The following is a 25653-nucleotide window of genomic DNA, read 5'->3' as shown; positions in this document are numbered from 1 at the left end:
GACCACTGGGGCAGGAAAATAGAACTTTTAATTGTATTGAATCTTAATCGAATTAAAAATTCAATATCCACATGGAGCTAAAAGCTGTCTTATTTTAATGTTTTTTATTTATTTTTGAGAGACAGAGAGAGACAGAGCCTGAGCAGGGGAGGGGCAGAGAGAGAGAGGGAGACACAGAATCCGAAACAGGCTCCAGGCTCTGAGCTGTCCGCACAGAGCCCGACCCCCGGCTCGAACTCACAGAGTGTGAGATCATGACCTGAGCTGAAGTCAGACGCTTAACCGACTGAACCACCCAGGCGCCCCTAAAAGCTGTCTTATTGATAGCACAGCTCCAGGCACACAATATACATCTCTAACTTATCAGTGTCATTATTCTAATAATATTATATGATTGCATGTATACCGAAAAGCTTCTTAATCCATTCTTTGTACTACATTACCATATATCTTACCTCTCTTATTCTAAAACCTACAATTCACTGATATTACTTTTTTGCTTTAAGCAACTATATTTCAGGGAGACTAAAAAGTAAAGGAAAATAAACTTTACCCATATACTTAGCATTTTATTTTCCTATCTAAATTTTGTGAGGATCCAAATTTTTATCTGGTAACCTTTTTTTTTTTATGCCTGAAGCTGTATCTTTAATATTTATTTATGGTGCAGGTATGCTAATGATACATTTTCATAGCTTTGACAGTCTGGACAAGGCTTTCTTCACCTTCGTTTCTGAAGATCGTTCCCCTGGGTGAAGAGTCTGAGCTGACAGATTTTCCACGTGTTCCATTATGGTCTAATTTCCAGAATTTCCAGTAAGTCATCTGTTCTTAACCGGGTTGCTCTGTAGGTAATGTTCCTTTTTTTCCTCACTATTTTTACAGGTTTTATCGTTGATTTTCAACAACTGGATTCCTATATACTTTGGTGTGATTTTCTTTTTCATTCTGCTCGAGAGGTGTTGAGCTTGGGTCTATGAGTTTATAGTGTTACCCGAGTTAGAAAAGTCCCAGCCTTTACTTCATCAAATATTATTCTGACACCCTTCTCTCTCCTCCTCCTGGGACCTCAGCTGCATGCGTGTTTGACAGCCCGAGAGTTTCCCACACATCATCACCGAGTCCCTGGGTTGTTGTCTTGTTTTACTTCTGCGTGTGCTGTGTGAGGGATAGCTCCTATTGCTTTGTGGTCAAGGTGACTGATTTTTCTTCCAAACGGTCTGCAGTTCATGCTATGCACTGTATTTTTTGCACTGTATTTTTTTCACTCTAGACAGTATGTATTTTCATCATTGTAATTTATAATTTGTCTGTTTTACGTGTTCCATGCAGGTCCTCATCATGCTCATTATTTTCCTCTACCTTCTCGATCATATAGAATACATTTATAATGACCATTTCAATGTCCTTACCTGCAAATTCTCTCATCTCTGACAGTTCTGCATCTGTGTCTACTGGACAGTTTTTCTCCTGCGTCTCTGAATGCCCAGTACCTTTGAACCGGATGTCAGAAACTCTAGGTTTTACGATTTCTGCTGCTAGATTTTGTTGCATTAGGTGTGACTGTATCCCTTTTTGCTGCGATGGTGTTTCCTTTATTTATTTTTCTCATCTTCACAGTTTTTATTTGAAGTCATGTATAAGATCACTTCATTCCTGCATCTTCTCCATGGTTTCTTCCTTGTCTTTTCCCTTTTCCATTCCTACCTGGTGAGACTGGGCTTCCCATTCAAGGATCCTTCTCCGGTTTTTGTCTAGTTTTAGTCTAGTGACGGCCACCTCGCCACGTGGTATTTGCGGTCTCTTACTGCACTCGCTTCCAAATCAGTTCGATGCCCTCACGCCGGGTTTCAAGTGTCTTAGGGTGCGGAAAGGAGCTTTCATCCCCCCGCTGGGTGACCGCATCGCCCTGAGCGCAAGCGTGCCAGGTGCCAGCACCTGCCGCGGGACGCGCGCCCCGAGGGGGCGCCCGGGGACCTGGCTTATCGCTCACTCCCGGCGTGTTTCCCGAATTTTCTCTCGTAGGTGCACAAGTCAGCTCTGTGCCACAGGCTTGCTGGGGTCCCTTCGTGCACGGCAGAGCCCTCTGTGCCCAACCCTGTCCTCGGTGTCTGGGAAACGGCCTCACGGTCTTGGGGCCCCGGTCGTGCCTCCTGAACCCCAAGGCATCGGAGGGCCCTCTGCGGTTTCTCTCGTTTGAAAGGTTTAGTAACAGAACCTCTCACTTCTAGTACTTAAGATTTCAAAGCGTATTTTTGTCTCACTTTCATCATGATCGCGGAGTAACGTCCACCGTGAGCGTTCTGTAAAATTATTTAACCTCAACTGCTTAACCCCCAAACCTAGATGTGAGAATGACACGGCGCCCAGGGCAGGTGGGTCAGAGATCCTGCTTTGCTCCCCACGTGCGGCATTTTTAAAAACCAAATTAGGCTTTCCCTTGGGGGCCTGTGATTGGGGTCCGGGTTCTGCGTTTCACACTCTGGACACTGTGTCCGGTCACACGGAGGCGAAATCGTTCACTCCTCCACTCTCGGGGGACGTTACACTGCCTGTTGCCCGATGTCTGAAAACTGCAGTTCAACGTGTTTTTCCCAGTGTTTAGTTTGTTATGGTGGGGTCCAAGCCGCTTTATGTTAACCCCTCTTGGTAGGAGCAAGACTTATTTCCCTTGTTGACATTCATTAAGTTACTCAACATCATATCTATCTATCTATCTATATCTACATGTATATATATGTAGATATATATGTAGATATAGATAGATAGATATGATGTTGAGTAACTTAATGAATATATATATATATGTGTGTGTGTGTGTGTAGGTATATATACACATGATATTTTCATTTATAAGTGTGTAGGAAGGGGATCGCCCCTTCTCTACGTGAAGAGTTTGGGGCAGTAAGTGCAGATTTAACATTTGGAAAGAAGGAATGATGTTCCTTTCACCTCTGTATCTTTCCCCACGTAGCAGGTGCTTAGTAAGTAGGTGAGGAAAGAGTACGTCACCAGGGCGCCTGGGTGGTTCAGGGGGTTAAGCGTCTGACTCTTGATTTCGGCTCAGGTGGTGATCTCGCAGTTCATGGGATCCAGCCCCGGGTCAGGCTCTGTGCGACACTGTGGAGCCTGCTTCGGACTGTCCCTCTCTGTCTGCCCCTCCCCTGCTCTCTCTGTCTCTCTCAAAATAAATAAATAGACTTAAAAAAAAAAAAAGAGTAAATCATGGATGGAGTCTGAAAGCTGGTGTGTTAATTTACTGCATTGATATCACTCAATGGACTCCTTCCCTCATTTTCCAAGATCTTTCCTAAGGCCACTTTTCCTGCCTAAAACTTCACAAATCGAGGGGAAGGGAACAGGTCTTTTCTGGGATCAGCTGTCTGAGTTCCTTCCAAACTGCTCCAGTTTTCTCCACGTTTTGAAGGGCGTGTGTGCTTTGGCATAACGACGCTGAAAGCATCCAATCTGCAAAAACTTCAACACAGTCTTATTTTGTGTCTATTCACATCATGTCAGTTCCTCGATCCCTGTTGTCCAACGTGGGCGGGGGGAAGCCCTGATGACATAGACAGGGATACTGGAGCACCAAATAGGGAACAAAGAGAACACAGGGAATATGAAAAGGAAGTATGTTTGAGAACACTGAAGGGGGTGCCTTGTGCTGTAACAGGAATGAAAAAAGGTATTGGAATAATTGTGGGGCAAGGACATGTGTAAAGCCGGTGACAAGAGGAACAGAGAGATTCAATCTGCTACCTGGTGTTTTTCCTAAAGTGTGATGCAATGTCCTGGGGCAGCAAGATGTTTGGCAGGACTGAGAGAGAGGGCTGCGGAGGAGAGCAGTTAATGGATGTTTTAATTAGAAGTGAGCATATGTACAACAGCTTCTGCGGAGACTAGGTTGACTTTTTTTTCATTAAAAAATGTAAAAATTTTACCAAGTAGTTTTGGGCATTCATTTGAAGATGTCGATTATCACTTTATTGTAATAATCTGATTTATTACACAATTTTCTCCAGCAACATTTAACTGCAAATGTAATGATGATGAAGTCAGTTAAATAGCTAGATTTTTAAGATATTCCTCTCCTCTTTTATTATATAAACTAACATTTAAAAACAAGTGTCTATAGTGAAACTCTGAGAATAATCAGGTGAGATCGCTTGAAGTTCTGACTGTAGAATTAGGAAAAAAAGTCTGATGAGCACGGAGAGTCTTGTAGGGAAGAGCCGGTCTTCCGCATCATCTCTGGATCTAGAAACTACACTCTGCACCTTTTATGCCCTCTCAATCTAAAAAAAAAAAAAAAATCTATGCTGAATTACTATAAATCCTAGTCGGGTTTTGTTAAAATTGATAAGAAAGGGAAGTCCTGAGGATAAAGCAAACACCACAAGCTTAAGGGCAGTTATAAATAGCATCAATGTTATTGGGGCATCGTTACCATGACAGTGACTTGTAAGAGGGATGTGGTGGGGATATGAGAGACCGGACAGGGAACAAAACTGTGACCACCTGTCTCTGTGACCATAGAGGGGACTTTTCAAGAACCCCAAAAGACTTCCTAATCTCACTTCAGAAAGTCATGTCCAATTTCCCTCAGGCTTCTGCTTCTACCAGCTGACTTTATAAGATTGCCCAAGCTCTGTTGCAACAGAGGAAACTTGTACCGCTTCCCAAATCATCTCGCCTGCCTGCCCACTAATCTGGCATTCTTTCCCAGAGTGTACTTTGAGAAAGGGAAGAACGATTCCTTTTTAGGACTCACAGATGTTGGAGGAGAGCATGTATTCCGTGATCCCCGTGGAGCAGAAGTCAAGTGTGAGGGCTCCTACATGGGACTTCTGGAGATCAAGCAAATGATTCTGTTCTGTGGAGCACCCGGGACGAAGATGGGAAACATGTGAGCATGTGAACCATCATGGCGGGCACTTGGCCGCCATTAGTATCTAGTCATAGATGCATTGGGCATAAATCGGTCTTGGAATCCATGCAGCCACTGTTAATTGTGTTTCTACACAATACATATACTCTTTAGCCTTCAAATCCAGAAGAAGGAACAGAACGGAGTTCTAAGAGAGATAACCAGTCGGCTTGATGTTATAAAGTATGAAAAGAACTGGATATTCTGGCCTAAAGACAAAGGCAGAGATTTAAGGGGAAAAATATGAACTATGAGCTTGCCTTAAAGAATAATACAACTAAACGAAACTAACCAAGATAGGCTTTGCAAGGATAGGACTGGGGATAATACAACATAAAACCCCTTAATCTAAAGGACACATGAGTCCAGGAAGAGCACATATGTGACAGAAATTACCAGGAAATGAGAGGGGGAAAAAATCTACACTGTATTAATATAAAATTGACTTCCAGAACAAGGCAGATGACCATACTGCCACCTGGAATGGTGCACCCATTTCCTGGTGACCCATTTGAAGAATACTGTTGACAAAATGGGAAATACCTTGAGAATAACCCAGAGAACGATGACCAGGATTTTGAGGGGTCCGTAACCTGTGATTTGCCATGAAGGTCAAAAGAGTCACCCGCTGAGTTAAAGGTGCTGCAAAGGGAACACGTGCTATCGTCTTCAAATATCTGAGTTGCTGCTGTGTACGTGAGATATTAGGTACAAGATACGCATCTCCAGAGGTACTAACTAGGACCGGAAGGAGGAAGATACACAAAGGTGGGACTTGATAACACTTAGGGATGTTGGACAGCGTCTGGCCCCTGTTTAGCAGTCAGGCAGAGCCAGGATACTGCAGGTGGGACTCCGGAATGACAGGGCAGTGGAAGCGACAGCCTTGGATCCTTTCCAACACCGGTGGCTCATGGCTGTAGTAATGCTTCTCCGTTACATGTATCCTCTTCACCCACGATTTTTGTGAAGGGTCCTACTGAGATTTTCTTAAATCACTGAGAAGCTCTGATGGTCGAACCTCCTAACCCAAGTTACCTATCTTTCCTGGAATGGAATAAAATCAGTCCCAATTAAATATTCTGAAAAAACACAATACTTACTTGTGCAAGTGTGAGAGTGTTTGAGGGGTGCTTGGGGGGCTCAGCCGGTTGAGTGTCCAACTCTTGATTCTGGCTCAGGTTCGTGCACGATTGCATAGTTTGTGGGATGCAACCCCAAGCAGGTTCCATGCTGGGCACGGGGCCTGCTTGGGGTTCTCTCTCTCCCTCTCTTTTGGCCTCTCCCCCACTCGCACTCTGTCTCCCTCAAAATAAATAAATAAGACTTAAAAAAAAAGTATTTGAGGCTTGTATCTGACTAACAATCAGCCCAGGTTTATGGCTGTACTCCACAATGCCTACCAAAATAATACCCTGGGGAAGCTTGTACCGTGAGGTTACACCATGCTGTGTAAATGGAAGATGACAGTGCCATCAGCTTTATAATTATAGCCGTGTCCTCAGAAATGGTGGTTGCACAGACATGAAGTGTTGTCATCACAACGCTTTAGGATCGGGGCGCCTGGGTGGCTCAGTCGGTTCAGTGTCTGACTTGGGCTCACGTCATGATCTCACAGTTTGTGAGTTCGAGCCCCACGTCGGGCTCTTTGCTGAAGGCTCAGGGCCTGGGGCCTGCTTCGGATTCTGTGTCTCCCTCTCTCTCTCTGCTCCTCCCTGACTTGTGCTCCGTCTCTCTCTGTGTCTCAAAAATAAATAAATGTAAAAAAAAAATTTTTTTTTTAAAAATCAAAGCTTTAGGATAAAATTCTCTTCTGCCAATCACTTTCCAAACGGCCATCTCGACAGCCTTGTTTCTGAGGCTATACACCACGGGGTTCAACAGCGGAGTCACAACTGTGTAGGCCACTGTCACAAGCCTGTCTTTGCTGGATGAGAACTTGGCTGAGGGCCGCAGGTAGACAGAGGAGGCACGGCCATGGTGGACAATGACCACAGTGAGGTGGGAGGCACAGGTGGGGAGGGCTTTCCGCTTGCCGTCAGTGGATGGGATCTTCAGGATGGTGTGGACAATGAAGCCATAAGAGATGCAGAAGAAAGTCAGGGGGATCATGAATGTTGGAACCCCACCGATGAAGACGATCAGTTCATGGATGTAGGTTTCAGTACATGCAAGTTGGATAACTGACAAGATGTCGCAGAAGCAGTGGTTGATCTTATTGAGGCCACAGAAAGGGAGTTCAAAGACTAAGAGGGAGCCTATCAGTGAGAACAAAAGCCAATCACAGCACAAGTGGCTGCCGGCTGTCTGCATATCTGCCAGCTCATGAGGATAGGGTACCGACGTGGATGACTGATGGCAGCATAGCGGGCATAACCCATGACCCCCAGCCGCATGCAATTAGTAACAGCAAAACCAAAGAAGGAAAGCATCCGAGTGGCACAGTCGACAAATGAGGTTGCTCTGAGCAGGGACAACAGATTTATGAGCATCTTGGGCAGGATGACCAGAGTGTAGCATGTCTCAGAGATGGGAAGGATCCCCAGGAAGAAGCACATAGGTACGTGGAGGCCGCGAGCCAGGCATACGACAGTGACAATGGTGATGTTCCCACTGAGAATGATCAGATACAGGCACAGAAATACAGCAAAGAGGATGAGCTTTGGATTTCTCCGAGGTTGGAGAAGCCCAGCAGCAACCTCTGTGACGGAGGAGAAATTAGCTTGGTTGACTTGGTCCCCAAGATTGACCTACAGAGAACAGGAATGAAGAAGCAGATTGTCTACTCTGAAAGAGGCGGGCGGCTTGTCCCACTATGATGGAGTAACCACAAACAGAAGGAGGAAGGCGAAGGCAGGCAGGAAATGCCCAAACGATCATGTCAGTTTATAGAACTATTTCAAAAAATGTAGAATTACACCTGTTTCCAGGGACATTTTGGCATCTCTTATAGTGCTTAAGTCTAGGTAATGTTTTCACACTGCCTAGTTCAAACGGAGGCGTCTGAAGAGTTCCTGTGTGACAATCCCAACTCTGTCATTTTTCGTCTGTGCCTGTCTTCCCATCTGTAACGTAAAGATGTTAACGGCCCCTCTCTCCCAGGGCTCTTATGGAAGTGAAAGCACTTTGCGCAGCACATGCACATTGTAAACTGTTAGTAAATGCCAGCCTCTGCTACATATGTTGTTTAATCTTCAGGAAATGGTTCCTAGCCCTTCTTAAGTTTCCTTTTGGATGTGCTTTAAGTGTATCTCCACCTGTTTTGTGTGTTTTTTACCCTGTTTTATTTAAAAAAAAAAAAAACTACTGAGCCAACATTCAAACCCAACTCCTATTTGTGCATATTTTTAGTGATGATAATAATGCGTTGACATTAGTGTATCTTTGGACCGAATCCCGCAACCTGTTTGACCCGCTGGAGAGAGGGGTGAAGGAAGGAGGCTTTGTGCACTGAAATAGCTCTAAGACCATTTCAGGTTCTTACGGTCACGCGGGGCATTGGTCTTACCCCCTGCTTACCACTTTGCCAGGAAGAGCAAACTGATTTAGAGTTCTCCTATAAGTAATTTTAAGCTTCAAACAGAAATCCATCCAACCCATCAGACCTCTCCTCGATCTGAACCATTATATTTCTGCACGTTTTCCTTGGATTTCCAACAGAGCTCACCTCTGCGTTGGGCACACCTGTCCTCGAGGGGTTCAGCTCCTGTAATTTCTCCTTGCTAAAGGATGGACAGATCCTTTCCCCTCCATTCAACTGAAAGCAAGTATGAATTTAATAAAGTAATAAAGAAACATCCAGACCAACCAAATAATTGAAAACAATAAAAGCACAGAATAGATTGCAAAACGAAATTCTTTAGCTAATGTAGCTCAATTCCAGAGCCCGGCTGACTGCTGATCCCACACCTCTGGGGGATCGTGTCTTCATCCACGTCAGCTCTGAGTGCATTCGTGTCGGGTTCCCTCGCTTTCACGAGAGCACTGGAAGTGCAAGTGTCTGCTTTTTTTTCCATAGATTTTTTTTCCATAGATTTTTCCACCTATGATTCTGGCTCTTCAAAACCCTTTATGCATCACTTGATGGCTAACAAAAGGTCACCACCAGGGTCTTCCCTGAGGAACGTAATTCATTTACCTCCTCAGTTCCCATCTCTGAGGCTTAGATGCTTTGTCCACACAACGTTTGGGTGGCGAGGTCTAAAGACAGCAGAAGGTCTGTAAGGAAAGACATCTCAGACACTTGCTTCTTTCACTCTTTGGTCACCCATGAGACTTTTCTGGTATACCACTGTCGCTAGAGAATAGTTTCATGAGACATTTGAGAATGGAAGCTGAATGAACTAAATGTTGAGTGATGCCCTATTTTATTTTCTCTCCCCAAAGCCCTATACTGTCCTCCATTTTTCCCAGCTACCATACATGTGCGTCCCTTACTCTCCTCACATGCTCTTTGTAACCCTCACTAACGAGACAGACAGACTGAAGCTCATGGGATCATTAGGACTTTTCTAAAATTATCGTTGGTGCCTGGCACTTGTCTATTTACTGGACCCAAACACAATCTTCACTTGATTCCCCACGTAAAGTAACCCAACGGGGGTTATTTCCCTTTGCTCCCTGAGCACACAGTGAGTAGAATCCAGTGACACCCAGAAATCTCATCAAAGGAGACTAAAAAAATTAATGTTGCTATAATCGTTTCTATCCTGAAATGGCTTTATTCTCTTCCTTTCTACGGACATCTCCATGCGCCAAACTGTGTACTCCTACTTCCTCTACTGAGAATTCTGGGAAGTATCCCCTGAAGCATCATAGAAGAACTTTTCTTTTGTCTCTCATTAGCTGTGGTTCCGACATGCTGGTTTATATTTATACTTTCCCAAGCTCCGGGGAGCCATTATTACAACTTTATTTTTGGCACGGTTCCAATCCTTACAATGAGGAAAGAGGATGCAGGCAACCCCGTGGACTCAAATCTCACAGGGCCAGTTGGATAAAAAGAGAACAGGAAACAAACCCTGACGTTGGCAATTAGTTGGCAATTAGTCCCAGGTTGCCTCGTAGCTCATTAGGAGCTGAAAACCGTGGCAGGTGAAGGACAGAGATGTGCGTGTGAAAACCCATATGGTAGGAGGCAACACAGGGCTGTCTCTTCCGGGGTCTTTCACGTGAGGGAGAAGCCCCTTCCTTGGACATCCCCAGGACAAATCAAGTCTTGTTCTGGCATTGCAAAAGAAGAAACAAAGCTCTCTCTGTCAGTCAAGGTTCCTCTGAACCTCTCAAATTATGTTTCTGCACCAAGGAGAGGGTGTGGGAGCACGGCGTGGTGTCTTAGCTGGCAGAACTGAGACCTCCGCGAGCAGCAGTGAGGAGTAGATTTGAGGACTGAGGGAAGGGGTGGGGTGTTTACACGCAGGTCACATATGTGACACCACACTTTTCCTAGCTTCCTGGAGATGACAAGGTCTCCAATCAGTGTCAGCCCCAAGGGTAGGGAATAGGACCAAAACCTGTGGGTAATACCTTCCAGGGCTTGGGGAGCCCAATGGTCTTCATTCTTCCCTGTAATTCTCTCTGTTTTTTAAAAAATGTATTTATTTATTTTGAGAGAGAGAGAGAGAGAGGCAGAGAGAAAGGGAGACAGAGAATCCAAGCAGGGTCCACACCATCAGCACAGAGCCCAACGTGGGGCTTGAACTCACCAACGGTGAGATCGCGACCTGAGCCGAATGACCAGAAATCAAGAGTCGACGCTTAACGGACTAAGCCCACCCAGGCACCCCATCTTCCCTGCGATTCTCTGATAGCCTGACCCAAGACAGACAAGTTCCTTGGGAATCATTATTCTTCCTCTTCAGTGACATAATATAAAAATCCCACCGTCTGTACCTTCCCTCATGAATCATGACTGAGTCACACAGGGATGTCTGAGAGCACTGAGTGCACTTGACAGGGAGTGTTGCTGCAGGTTGGGGAGTGGCCCTGGGCAGAGATGTTCCTATTGGCAGGTCCCAGCCTGCAGAGCAGCAGAAATTCCTAAGTGAGCTCATTCCTGACTCAGACTCCTCGTCTTTCCAGTTAGATCATTTTCAGAGGCTACCAGCTGAGATCTGACAACAGCTACTGCTGCTTCCCGTAATTGTCAAATGTGCACATGAGCCCCTGGCAAGAGCTGCTGAATCCCGGGGTTCCTGGGACATCTGGTCCGCTCAGCGCCTCTTCCTGAATAAACGTTTCTGCACAGGGACGGGGGCCTCGCTGCGGCACAACACCTGTTCAAAGACCTCCAAGGTTTCCAAGCAGGAAGAAATCTGAAAAATACCACAGTTAGTCACATTTCTGGGGTCACTTTTGGACACAGTTATGGATTTAGTCCCTCCCTCAGGCACTGGAAGATACTTTTTCAGGAAGTTAAAATTAGCTGTTATTTTTTTTTTAGAGTTTAAACTCGGGTTTCCAGTAAACGTAGAGGAAACATACTCCATCTCAAATATTTCAGTATGGTCCATGCATGCAATCAAAGCCATAGCCCTGGACAGGCTAATTGCACATTCACAGAAAAGATTATAAACTAAATTCAAATGGAGACACTTCGTCTTGAGGAAAGTTTTGTTTGCAAATGCTGTGTATCACCCCCACTGACTTCATCTCCAAGGCTCTAGATCCTCGCGACTACAATGGTGGCTTTCGTGGCCATGGAAACACTGTTATCAGGCACCAATCCCAAGTTTGAACAATGTGAACATAGGAAGCATAGGTTTCAGTTACATTTTCCAGCAACTGCTGTAAGAAATCACTTCTAATTTTTATATTTACCTTCTTTAGGATTCTGTGAGACGAAAGCTCTCAAGAATCTGCATTTCTGTTGCTTCTCTCTCTGCACCTTGCCTTGTATTAAAGTAAAGGGAAAAGATACTAAGTGAAGAAAAAGATACTAAGTGAAGAAAAAGAAAAGATACTAAGTGAAGAAAAGATACTAAGTGAAGATACTAAAAAGAAAAAGATACTAAGTGAAGAAAAAGATACTAAGTGTAACAAAGGTACGATTTAAAATCTTTTTAAAATATGGGATCTCAAAGAAGAAAAAGTAAAATGAGAATTTCTAATACATAAAGTTGTAAACAGTTTTGAACTAAGAAAGACATCTGTGTTTTATATAATAAAAGCAGCTGTTAGAAAAAGCTGTTAAACTTTTTTTTAATGTTTACTTTTTTAATGTTTATTTATTTGAGAGAGAGAGCACGTGAACACGCATGAGCGGGGGAGGGGCAGAGAGAGAAGAGACACAGAATACAAAGCAGGCTCCAGGCTCTGAGCCATCAGCACAGAGCCTGATGTTGATGTGGGGCTTGAACTCATGAATAATGAGGGCATGACCTGAGCTGAAGTGGGATGCCTAACTGGCTGAGCCATTCAGGTTCCCCAAAGCTGTTAAACTTTAAAATTACTATGTAATATAAAAACTAACAAGATATGATGGTTACTTTTTTCTATGTAAATTTGACTGGGCCACGTGGTACCCAGATATTTAGTTGTATATTATTCTGGGTGGGTCTGTGAGTTTTTTCTGGATGAGAATAACATTTGAATCAGTAGACTGAGAAAAACAGATTGCACTCCCCTACGTGGGTGGGCCTCGTCTAGTCAGGTGAACGTCTGAATTGAACAAAAAGGCTGAGTAGAAGAGGTTTCTTTCTCTGAGCCCGGCTACCATAGAGCTAGGACATTAGTCTCCAGCCTTAGCATCTGCACATGGACTGGAATTTACACCACTGGCTTTCCTGGTTCTCAGATGTTCAGACTTGTACTGGAATTATACCATTGGTTCTCTTGGCTTTCCAATCTGCTGACTGAAGATCTTGGGAATTCTCAGCCTCCATAATTGCATCAGCCAAATCCTTATAATAAATACCTACGTATTCATCTATTTGATGCATCTAGATGATCTATCTACATAAGATATATGGATATTCTACTGATTCTGTTCCTCTGGAGAATCCAGACCAATACACAAAACAGGCTATGCACATAAATCATAGAAATAAAAATAGAAAGAAAAAAGAAAAAAATCTTTCAAATTACACTATAAAAAGAAGACTGTGTTATGTTAGTGCCTTTGGCTTTCAAGAGAAAGAAATAGAACATGATTTAGCATAAGGAAAGGGAATCTGTTAGCTTAAACAATGGGGAAGTTCATGACAAACCTGATCAGATATGGCTCAATTCAGGAACTTGCATTATGGGTTATTCTGAGTCTTGACTCAGAGGCCAACCTCAGAGAAATATCTTTAGACATAATTTACTTCTCTTTAGCGCGTCCCACAATTTATGATCATTGTCTATTAAATAGACAATATAATGTCTGTGATTATATCTCTCTTTTCCAACCCTGTGGGGATCTTTCCCTCTGGTCTACTAAATGTTTAAACTCCATATCTAAGATATTGCCTGATACACAATAGACATTCAATAAGTATTTGTTGAGTGAATGCATTTTGATTGAATAAATCTTTTTCCTGTTCTCTCTTTCACTTGACCTAGCTTTACTCCTTGTGCTAGATTTTTTTAAAAAAAATTAATGTTTAATTTATTTTGAGAGAGAGAGAGAGCTAGGGAGGGGCAGAGAGAGCTGGGGAAGGGCGTAGAGAGAGGGAGAGAAAGAATCCCAAGCAGCACAGAGCCTGATATTGGGCTCAAACTCACAAACCGTGACATCTTGACCCAAGTCAAATCAAGAGTCAGATGCTTAACTGACTGAGCCACCCAGGTGCCCCTTTGTGCTAGATTTCTTACTCCATGAGCTGGCTTTTTCCAAATAACAGGATAAAAATGGACACAAAAGTCTTAAACCTCCATTTTTAGTGATGCAATTCAAAAGACTGAGAGATTCAGTCTACACAGCTATATATGGAATTTAATCAATGTTCTTCCTCTATAGAAGAGAAGGTGGGACACTGTGTGATAGACTTTATGGACCTTTTTAACCATCCCTATGCTGAGGAATGGAGGGGGTAGGGTTTGTCTCAACAGGAACTCTTGAAATGGTTCCTAGATAAATTGTTTTGTTGTACTGAAAAAAGTGAAAACTAAAATCCAATTTAAATTGGATTCACTACATAAAAAAGAAGAACCATCCATCACACCCATATCTGAACATACATCAGCGCATCAGGAGATTAGCTCAGGCAAACTGTGAGTCACAGGCCATGATGTCATCAGACCGTGAAGTCATCAGAACTCAGTCTGTTTTCCTAGCTCTCCTTTTTTCTCTACTTCAACTTCACCCTCCCTGGGGTTTTCCTCATTATACTGAAAACGGGAGGCAAAACTGAGGTCATCTTTCTTTAATATTGCTTGTACAGGGAAGCAAAATAGTAAGAATCTGAGTATATTGTAGGAATTAGATTCAGTTTCTGCTCCCAAGTGTTGTACTCAGAGAAAGCAGTTAAATAGTGACAGCAGCAACATTTCCTTGGCTACAGATTTCAGCTATTGTCCTGTGTCCTTGAATCAATGATGCCAGTGACAGACTCTTGACCTTTTCAAACATTCCGATCATTTATAGTTTTTTAATTAAATTTTCTTCTAACAATACTTACATAATTTCCCATTTCCTGCATTAATTTCCAACTGAATCACTGATTAAGTAGTAATTAGGGAATAATTTTATTACATACAAATATTTCATTTCTATTATGAGGTTCAAACTTTCTTAAAAGTAAAGGCAAGCAGCAATTCTGCTTCTGGTCTCACTGAGTAAGTCCCTACACGATCAACTCTCCTGAAGACAATTACTACAAAATCTGGAAAAAACACAAAGGGCAACTACCTGAAGGCACTAAAGATAGGATAACAGCAGGCAGATCTAGAGTGTAGTCAACACTTGGAAGTAGGTAAGTACACAGGGTAAGTTTTCAGTTTTAATGAAGGCCACAGTCAGCACTGTTTGTGAAAAGATTAAGACTCAAAAAGGAAACCAACAGGTTTCCTAGCACAAAGAACCAGGGGATAGCGTTTGGGGTAACCAGAATGCTGGGAGGTGAAGACAAAATCCTGGAAATGGGAGAACCAGAGAGAGAGCTTCCTTCCACATATATGTTCTGCCCAAATGTCTAGCTGATCCCTGAAGTCCATATATGTGGGAAAGACTCAAAGCAGCCCAGAGTCTGAAAGATTTAAACAGAGATTTGAACCACCACCCCAGAGAACAAGTGTTGAGTTTTAGTCCAACCAAGTTACTTGCCTCCTAAAACTAAAAACATCAGCAACTGTCAAACTATTTTAGCCGAGTCTCTACAACATAATATTCATCAGGTCACACTTCATAAAAAAATTAATATTTATTTGTTTTTGAAAGGGAGAGAGACAGAGCATGAGCGGGGAAGAGGCAGAAAGAGAGACACAGAAACTGAAGCAGGCTCCAGGCTCTGAGCTGTCAGCACAGAGCTGACGCGGGGCTTGAACGCAAGGACTGTGAGATCATGACCTGAGCTGAAATCAAGAGTCAGACACTTAACCGACTGAGCCATGCAAGCATCCAATCACAGAGTTATTTCTATCGCTCAGTAGTAATGTTCACTGCTTCCTTCCTCTGTTACCTCCATTCTGATGTTAGTTTCATCCTTTGAAGTTTTTTTTAGTTTTTTTCAGATAATGTATTTTCTGTTCTACCTTTTTTTGGGGGGGGGTCTTTTTTTGTAGTTTCTGTTTCTCCTCTGAGACTTGTTGGATGCTCAACATCACAAGAACATTTTATGTACGTTACTGGACATAGTTATCATAGCTGATTTAACATCCTGGCCTACTAATTTCAACATTGAGTTACATCTCAGTAGGTCTATATTGATTGTTTTCTTTCTCAAGAATGGCCATATTTTTCTGGTCTTGTATATGGAAAGTAATTTTGGATTTAAAGTGTGACTTGATGGGGGCGCCTGGGGGGCTCAGTTGGTTAAGCGTCCAACTTTGGCTCCGGTCATGATCTCACAGTTCTTGAGTTCAAGCCCCAGGTTAGGCTCCTCACTGACATCACAGAACCTGCTTGGCATTCTCTGTCTCCTTCTCTCTCTCTGCTCCCCTGCTCATACTCTCTCTCAAAATAAATGAAAAAAAAAAAAATGACTCAGTGTGAACAAGACAAGAAAACAATGAAAACAGACACACAGAACCCCAAGCATATGGGGAACCACACAGATCAGTCTGACTCATGTGTAATTGGCACTCTAGAAAAGAATGAGCTAGAGAATAAGGCAGAAAAATTATTTGAAAAAAATAAAGGCCAGAAATTCCACAAATATTTTTCAAGACACGAATTTACAGATTCAAGAATCCCAACAAATCTCAAGCAGGATAAATATGAAGAAATCCATACCTTGGTGCATCAGAGCCAAACTGTGGCAGCGGAGAGCGGGGGAAGCATATCTTGAAAGTCGATCCCTCCTCCCACCCAAAAAAAATTAGGGCCAGAAAACAGTGGAACAGAAACGTAAAAATGGTAAGAGAAAAAAACTAATAAAACTGCTAGTTTGGGATTATATTTCCACTGAAAATACTCTTTAGGATTGGAGGTAAAATAAAGACATGTTTACATAATGGGAAACTAAGAGAATTTGTCCCAATAGGCTTGGGTTGGGCTAGCTTAAATACAGAAGGAAGGTTTTCAAGCTAAAGGGAAATTGTACAAGACAGAAACTTGAGTAGCGGGGTGTTAGAAAGTACATATGTGAATTTTCCCTCAGTAAATAAACCTGGCACCTAGCTTGAAGGACAAGGCTTGAAATCTAGAATATGCTAAATAATTAGTGACAGATTGACCTTCTCGGAAGTAAGTGTTTCCATTCAAAAGTGGAGGAAACCTAAGACCTTGGAACCGGGTGTTCATCTTCCAAAGGACTGCAAATAACAAGGGAACAAATGTTCTTCTCCCTCTGTTAGGTGGGGAGGGTAAGAAATGTTCCACTCCAAATAAGCTCCCAGATTCCTAATTTCAGGGTTATTCCTATGCAGTACAGACCTTCGTGTGTGTACGTCAACATCTGGCTCTCATCACACAACCCAGAAGGATTAGGCCAATAGGAAACTCGTCAGTTACTGCTGTAAGTAATCATCTATTCACCCTCCAAAACTTCCTAAAGGATAATATGAACAAATATAGATATTAAAGATCTATCATCAAAAAGAAATCAATATTACAATTATAAATATTTGAGTAAACACAAAAGATGATTTTTTTCTTCTTAATGTCTTTAGAATACTTATGAATAAAGCAAAAATTACTACATTTTCCTATGAGTTTTTAATGCACACAGAAGTAATAGACTAGCATCAGGGATGGGGTGGGGATAAATGGATCCAAGTAATTCCAAAGCTTCTCCATTTCAAGTGTAGCCACAACATTAACTCTAGTGGGCTGTGAAAATTATGGATGGAATTGTGTTTCAGCTCTAAAACTTCCTCTAATTGCTCTCATTGTGATCCTGGAACACTTCTCCCTTGTCAGCCAATGTGACACTAAGTTTTGTCAGTAGAAGACGCTGAGGGGACAGCAGCACTAGATGGGGACCCTGTCCCTGGTTCTGCTGTGCTCTCTTTCGCTTGGAGGCCTGCAGTGCAAGGGACGCCCAGTGGTATTCCCTCCCACCATTTCAGCTGCACTGTCCCCACCAGCAATTCTCCCAGAAATTTCCATAGCGAGGCACTTCACATGAGTGGCTTCTGCAGTGCCACCAACGGTGGCTCCCCAGCAGGTTCAGAGGTGTAGCCCTTCCCATGGATGGCTTCCCTGAGAAACCTGGAGGGCAGGATCCAGAGGGAATTGCACTGATTCCAAAGCTACCTCTAAAAAGACAGTTTGGTATTAATAGATAAGTGTAGGCAAACAGATCCAAATAGAGTGTCCAGAAATGGATCCACGTTTGTGTAGGCAATTAATATTCTGCAAGACTGCCAGGAATTCAGTTCAATAATCTTTCCAACAATGATGCATTTGGGTAGAGAAAGAATCTTGCTGTCTTCTCTTACCATATAAACATTTAACTGGAAATGAATCATACCCTGCCTGGAAGAGCTGATATTATAAAACTTATAAATAAAAATCACATTGGAAAAACTCTTAGTGAAATTGGGTTTTGCAAACATTTCTTAAATAAGACTCAAAACATATGAGCTATAAAATTCAAAATCAATAAATTAGACTTTATCAAAACAAAACTCTGTTATTCAAAAGACCCTGGTAAAAAAAAATGAAAAGTAGGGGTACCTGGGTGGCTCAGTAGGTTGAGTGACCGATTTCGGCTCAGGTCATGATCTCAGGGTTGGTGAGTTCAAGCCCCGCGTCGGGCTCTGTGCTGACAGCTCAGAGCCTGGAGCCTGCTTTGGATTCTGTGTCTCCCTCTCTCTGCCCCTCCCCCACTCATGCTCTGTCTCTCTCTGTCTCAGAAATAAATAAACACTAAAAAATTTTTTTAATTAAAAAAAAAAGAAAAGTAAACCTCAACATGACTGAAATATTTTGATAATACATATGTGACCGAACAAAGTACGTGGAAAATAGAAAGAACTCACACAATTCAATGAGGAGACAAGGAATCCAATCCAAAAATTGGAAAGGCAGACGCATTCCAGTTCGGAAATGAGTACAAGATGTTAGAAAAAGGCTCAACTAAAGAAAACACAGAAATAGCCGATGGACACACAAAAAGATATTCGGCATCTTTAGTCGTGAAGGAAATTCAAATTCAGCCACAGCCAGTTCCATTACGGATCTACCCGATGGATGAAATTAAGACCGATCCATTGTGTTGAGTGTGACGGACAGCTGGTACCTCCCACACATTGCTGTGGAGAAAGTCGGACGGCAAACTTCTTTGCCTAATTGTTGGGCAATCTTTTAGAAAGCTAATTTATATGTGCTACATGACTCGGCAATTCCACGCCTAGATATTTGTTCCACAGAATAAAAACATCCCATATGTTACGGAAATGTGTGAAAATTGAGAAGGGCACCATGATCGGGTGCCTGCACAGACACTCTGCAGTGTATTTACACAAAGGAACAGAAACAATGAACTCCTAGGTCACACACAGTGTGGCTACATTTCAAAAAATGTGCTTCATAGAAGAGACCAAAAAAGCAAAAAAGTACGCACTATGTGATTCCATTCATATGAAATTCTAGTATCAGTGAATGCGGTGGTGTCTAGGAGACTGACCAGGAGGGGGCACGAGGGACAATGTTGGGGTGACAGAATGCTTCCTATGGATCATGGCGGTGGTTACATGGTATATATATTTGTCAAAACACCTAAAACCATACACTTAAAGTGGGTGTCTTTTATTATACATAAATTATGTCTCAATATCTTTGGTTAAGAGATGGAACATAAACGAACCCGACACCATGTATAAAAGCTCATGGTAGAAACTTGCTACCAGCAAATGCAAGAGGAGTTTTCCCCAACCTTGGTTTAGGAAAATGTTTTTTAGACAAGGCCCAAGAAGCACTAAAAATGAAAGAATAAATTTATGAGTAAATTTAAGCAAAATGAAAAAGCTCACTCGCATTAAAAACATTACTGAGAAAATAGAAATGCTGGCTACAGACTTGTGGAGAATATTCACAATACATGTATCTTACAAAAAAAAACCTTTAACCCAGTGTCTGTCAATAACTCCTGGAACTCAATAATTTAAAAACCAGTCTTATCAACATAGAAGACTAGAACAATGTACTAAAAAGATATCTAAATAGCCAATCAGGAAATGAAAAAAAAAAAAAGCATTCAGCATAATTAGATATCAAGGCGATACAAAATAAAACTAAATGAGATAGTACTTGCCCCACTAAAACTACCTATATTTAGAAAAACAAAACAAGAGCAAAACAAAACGCCTGTCAATACCAAAAGTTGGAAAGAATGTGAAGCAACTGGTAGGAGTACCACGTGCCACACCCACTTGGAAAAACACTGGGCAACATCTTATAAAATTAAATATGTATCTACCCAGACATAAGAGAGAGGAACAAAAGCAAATATCCACCAAAGACTTTGACAAAATATGTCCATGGCAGGTTTATTCATAATAGCAAGAAGAGGCAACAACCTAAATGTCTACCAACAGATAAATGGATAAGCCTATTTTGGCATATTCTTACCAGAGAATTCTAAACAGCAATGAATGCCATGAGAGTTTTTTTCAGCAATGACAAAGGAGATCCTGCCATTTACAACAATGTGGATGAACTTTGAGGACATTACACTAAATAAAGTCAGACAAAGATAAGCCCCATATGGCCTCACTTGTATGTGGAATCCCAAAAAGCTGAGGTAACAGAGCCAGAGAGTAGGAGGGTGGTAGCCAGGGGCAGGAGGGTGGGGAGGAGGGAGTTGTTGGTCAAAGGACGCACCCCTGCAGTTATGGGTAAGTTCTAGGGTCCAAGGTACAGCTTGATGGCCTTAATTAACACCGCTGTATTATGTACTTGAAAGTCACTGAGAGAGTTGATCTTAAATGTTTTCACCACAAAAATAAAAGTAATTTGTGAGGTGATGGAGGTGTTAGCTAATCTGACGGTGGTAAGCATTTCTCAATATACACGTATATATCATTGCATTATATACCTTTACCTTACACAATGCTGCATGTCAACACAGCTTAATAAAGCTGGAAAAAACAAAATCACTACTCTGCTGTCTCAGGGCAGGAAGCCAGCTGGAAAACGGCATGGAATAACGTTTAGGGTGACAGATCTGTCGTATTTCTTGGTTGCTCTGGTGGTTAAGTGGGTGGATGTATTTGCAAAAACTCATAAATAACTTACACTTAAAATATTTGCATTTTATTTATGTAAATTATTCCTCAATTTAAAAGTAAGTTAAGGGAAAAGTGAATGCAAAAGGACGTTAAAACTCCCATGACCACATTTTAAAAAACTCAACCCACAAAATATACTCAAGAAACTCAAAATACAGCATCAAAATTTTTGAAACAGCAGAGGAAAAGAATGATTGTGGGGTTTTTTTTGTTGTTGTTTTTTGTTTGTTTGTTTGTTTCTGGTAGTCCTAGTATCGTGAGAACAAGAACAAAAAACAGCCACCAATGGTAAGAACCTAAAAACCAACTGGCCAACGTGAAAACATGATACCAAACAAGGAAAGCTTATTGCTGTGTTCTCAGTTGGATCCTTTGCGATGGCAGCACAGAAGGAGCTCTTGTTACAAGACTAGGAGGATAATGGTGGCCCAGCCTCCCCTCTGGGAGGGCAGGTAAACCAGTCTCACACCAATGAACTCAAAGATCACACAGAAAAACCCAGCAGAACAACATCCCTGGAGGAATTAGCGGAGTGCCTGTGTAGTGACAACCCGGATGCAGATTCTCCTCCACAGAAAGGCTTGTAGGGATGACCCGGATGCAGATTCTCCTCCACAGAAAGGCTTGTAGGGATGACCCGGATGCAGATTCTCCTCCATAGAAAGGCTTGTAGGGATGACCCGGATGCAGATTCTCCTCCATAGAAAGGCTTGTAGAGATGACCCGGATGCAGATTCTCCTCCACAGAAAAGCTTGTAGGGATGACCCGGATGCAGATTCTCCTCCACAGAAAGGCTTGTAGGGATGACCCGGATGCAGATTCTCCTCCACAAAGGCTTGGTGCACCGGGTGAGGGCCGTGCTGTGGGTGGGCGGACTTCAGCTGTGTGCCTCTCCCGGCATTTCATCAGCAGATTAGACACCTCACCCTAAGTAACAACGTCTCCTGCAGCAACGCACAGCCAAACCCTGACTGATGTGGGTTCATAAAGTCCTGGCCATCTTGGCCCAATGCAGCCCCCCCTCCTTGCATGGCCATTGTACCACAGAGTTCACACACACATACACACTCCCAGGGATGGCGGACGCTGTCACTGGGAGTCCCTCCAGCCTGACCTCTTCCTCAGCCCAAGAGTCCCATCCCACAGGTGTTAATCCCATGCGTTTACTAATAAGCATCGTACATGGCCGCACCCTTTCCCAGTGTGCTTCTTGGGGAACTCGCCTTGCAAGAGCCTGGACGTCCACAGAACGGATGGAGACTTACACCCAATATTTCAGAATACGCTGGAAAGAATTAAAGAAGTAATAGAATGTGGAAAATAATAGTCAAGATCGGCATTTAAAAGAATTCCATTACGGGTGACCGGAGGAAGAGAAGTCTCGGAAAGCAAAAGGACAGATTAGGAAGCAGCTAGAAATGAATTAAAAACCACTTCATAAATGAGGCCTAACCTTGAAAGGGCATACGCGTGAATGAGCGTGACGGATGGGGCCATAACCGGAAAAGCAGGTATGAAAGAGGGAAAACTAGAGAAAGGATGAAAAGAACTGTAGAGACCGCATCCTCTAAATTCTATCCTTATAAAGTGTGAAGCCAGGCAAACCCTGAAGCTGGGAGGAGAAGCCACAGGAGGTGTTTCTCATGGAGAAGGCAGAGCAACCAGATGTTTGCGATGGTCTATTTTTGACCTGTGTAGGTTCACTCTGAAAATGCGTTGATATGCCAATCGCGATTTGTATGTTTTTTCTGTTAGTGAGTTTTGTTTCTGTAAAAAGTGAACATGATACACCGACCTTTCATGAATGCAATGTGTTTTATATAGAGGTGTCAGTGTTAATATTTTTTGGTCCTATGCACTTTTAGATTTCCTCTGAAAATGTTTTGCTCTTCTGTTTTGACCTCTGTGTTTCACGTTCAAGCCTTCTTCAAATGTCTGGCAAGCCTTGGATGTTAAATCTACTCTGGGCTGTGGCACCCAAAAAGCTTCTAGAAGCTCTCCGTGCGAGGGTGAAACTAAGACTGGGGGGGGTGCCCAGCAGGAGAGCCAGGTAGAGCAGAGTCACTCATTTATTTTTAGCTAAGTGATAACATCCAGTCACCTTGGGTGGAAAGAAATCGTCCCGTTTCTTAAGGGACTTGTTTAGGATAGCTGTCACCTTCTGGGAGTTGAGGGGGGAGAGGCCGGCGACACCCTGTGCTGTGATCGCACTCAGGCTCACGCTCACCGTGGCTTCAAGTGGAGCTCCTCGAGTGAGGCCTGGTGTCCCTGCTCCGGAAGGGAAACCTTCCCGTCTGAACTTGGCACGGAACAGAAAGGACTAGAGGCCAACACTCTCAGGTGAAGCGTCTGCAGTCTAGTCCCTGAGCTCTTTGTTGAGACGGGTATGAAATGCGACAGGTTGGGCAACTGTTCCAGAACGTGATATCACTGAGACATCCCATCAGTGGACACACCTTTCGGGAGACAGAACGGGACACTCGGATGTTTTCCCTTTCATTTTTCAAGTACTTTGTTTTCATTGTGTTCACTGAAGTATCAGCTGGTGATGATATGGACCAAGGAAAGAAACCGGTCCTTCCTGCAGATCCTCTGAGCTGCATCGACTGAGAAGCCGCTCTCCTTCCTGGGACATGAACCAATCTTGCTCTTTCCCGCAGCACCAGGGAGGCCTGATTGCGAGGAGAGAGTCCGCACACAGGTCTGTGCTGTCACGTGGTTGCTCTTCGATGGTTTCCCACCTTCTGCAGGTTTCCCACCACCTTTCTGCTTAGAACCGCTTTTTCTTTGGCCTCTGTCACTTTTTTACCCCTCGTGTATATTATTCTCTCCTGTTTGCTTCTTGACGAGTGCTTTCGTGTTTACCACTTTAGTGGGTTCTGGAGTAGAATATATACGTTGGATTCCAAAAGGTTTACTTAGCATTCGAAACACACAGATTCCAGGGGTGTCTGGGTGGCTTGGTAGGTGGAGCATCTGACTCTTGATTTCAGTTGAGGTCGTGATCCCAGGGTCGTGAGATCAAGCCCCATGTCAGGCTCTGTGCTGGGTGTGAGGCCTACTTAAGATTCTCCCTCCCTATCCCCTGCTTGCACTCTGTCTCTCACAAAAGTTTTGTGAATTTAAAATGAAAACAAAAAACAGATTCCGTAACAAGATCCCCAAGTCAGTATCGCTAGAAATAGAATAGGGAAGTATTTGAAATCAGCCCAATGAAACCATGACAAATCATATACACACAGAGCAAATAATGATTTTGCATACTAAAAGGGTTTAATTACAAAATTAAGATAACACCCATACTCTGCGTGCTATTTCAACCTAAATAAAAATACTTCATAGGGAATAATTCAGAAAAAAATAATACTAAACACAATGAATTGTAAACATTGAACTTAACACCAGTCACATGGTCTCACATAACACACACAAAAGCTAAAAATAAATAACAGAAATTATTTAAATATTAGCCAGGACATATCTGTAATAAATTAGCAAATATTCCACTTATAACTAATATTTGGTCAATCATTGACAGTTGCAAATGTGTTAGGAAGAAAAGAAAAAAGAATGGAATGAAATAACAGAGACGGACCATCCCATACTTAGGGATATGTTGTGCTTTAAAGGCCTTGGTTATTTAACTAGTAAGAATGAAAATAATACAAGACTTAATCCAAAACCTGAAAAATGGGAGACAAAACCAGGGAGAGAGATAGTAATTTTGAAATAGAATTATTGATGATTATACACTCTAATTCGAAAGTCTAAGTAAACTTAACAAGAGAGAACACAGTTACATTTCACCTGAAAATGCAGTCACACGTGAACTATGAACGTCGCTTTCATTCGGTATGCTTTAAAGAGAATACTGGTAAGCTGCCGTGTGTCCAGAAGTCTGCACCCAAGGAGGCACGGTGTCTGAAATTCAGGTGGGCAGTGGGAAATGGCCCGATTGTAACTACCTCCAACATCTGGGAGCCAAGATTGGACTCGGGGTATGACACGAGAGACAGAGAACGTGAAAATCATAGAAAGGTGAGTATCCACTACAACAATGCGGAAACAACAGGTACCCAGTCAGTGCAGGCTTGGTTCCCCAGGAGGTACTGGGTTCCCCAGGAGGTACTGAGGAAGGACCTCTGAACAGGTGAGACGTGGGACACGATGGCTACCCAAGTCATTCTCTTGAAGTACATAGTCTGATGACAACTTTGACACTGGGTAGCTTCCTCTCCTTAATGGATTCAGCGTGCAAGGCCACGTAGACCCCTCTCCTCCAACTTCTTCATGGAACTGGATGGTTGACTGTTTTTTCCACGGATTTACATAGCACTTCTATGTTAAATAAGAAATGGTTCCAAGGGGTGGTCAAAAAACCTGTGAAGTAGAAGAGGAAAATTATCTTTATTTTCCATATTTTAAAATTTAGATTCAGAAAACAATCATAACTTTCTTTTTTTTTTAGGTTTTTATTTATTTTTGAGACAGAGAGAGAGCATGAGCAGGGGAGGGGCAGAGAGAGGGGGAGACACAGAATTGGAAGCGGGCTCCAGGCTCTGAGCTGTCAGCACAGAGCCCGATGCGAGGCTCGAACTCACAAACTGTGAGATCATGACCTGAGCCAGAGTCGGAAGCTCAAGCGACTGAGCCGCCCGGGCGCCCCAATAATCACAACCTTCTTAGAGTCGCGACTTAACCAGTGTCAGGCTGAAACATTATAATTCCTAGTACAGTAAATGATTTCCCCATCATGTCACACCCCCACATCTAAGCCGCCTTCAAACCCAAGCACCTTGTTTTAAGCTAGACGTAACCTTAAACAAAGAGTATAATCAGAGCTCTGGGGCAAACAAGCCAAAGAGAGAAGAGGTAAAGGTTTGCAGGAGCCTTTGAGAACTGTAAATTG

At 42.8% G+C, this 25653-nt stretch overlaps 1 protein-coding gene across 1 annotated transcript; it reads right to left on the bottom strand.

The window, feature by feature from the left end:
- Nucleotides 1–1299: 1299 nt before the first annotated feature.
- Nucleotides 1300–24943, bottom strand: LOC109257187 (olfactory receptor 10R2-like). The gene is given in 10 exon segments (XM_053909515.1): nucleotides 1300–1493; nucleotides 4772–4873; nucleotides 5471–5569; nucleotides 6745–7200; nucleotides 7203–7587; nucleotides 7590–7626; nucleotides 7628–7677; nucleotides 8595–8684; nucleotides 22846–23043; nucleotides 24821–24943. Coding segments are annotated over 10 exon segments (1734 nt in total).
- Between the last annotated feature and the right edge of the window lie 710 nt (nucleotides 24944–25653).

This window comes from Panthera pardus, unplaced genomic scaffold (assembly GCF_024362965.1).
Source record: "Panthera pardus isolate Hobbes unplaced genomic scaffold, ASM2436296v1 HiC_scaffold_21, whole genome shotgun sequence".
Taxonomy (NCBI): Eukaryota; Metazoa; Chordata; class Mammalia; order Carnivora; family Felidae; genus Panthera; species Panthera pardus.
This window is presented reverse-complemented; position numbering and strand designations above follow the sequence as displayed.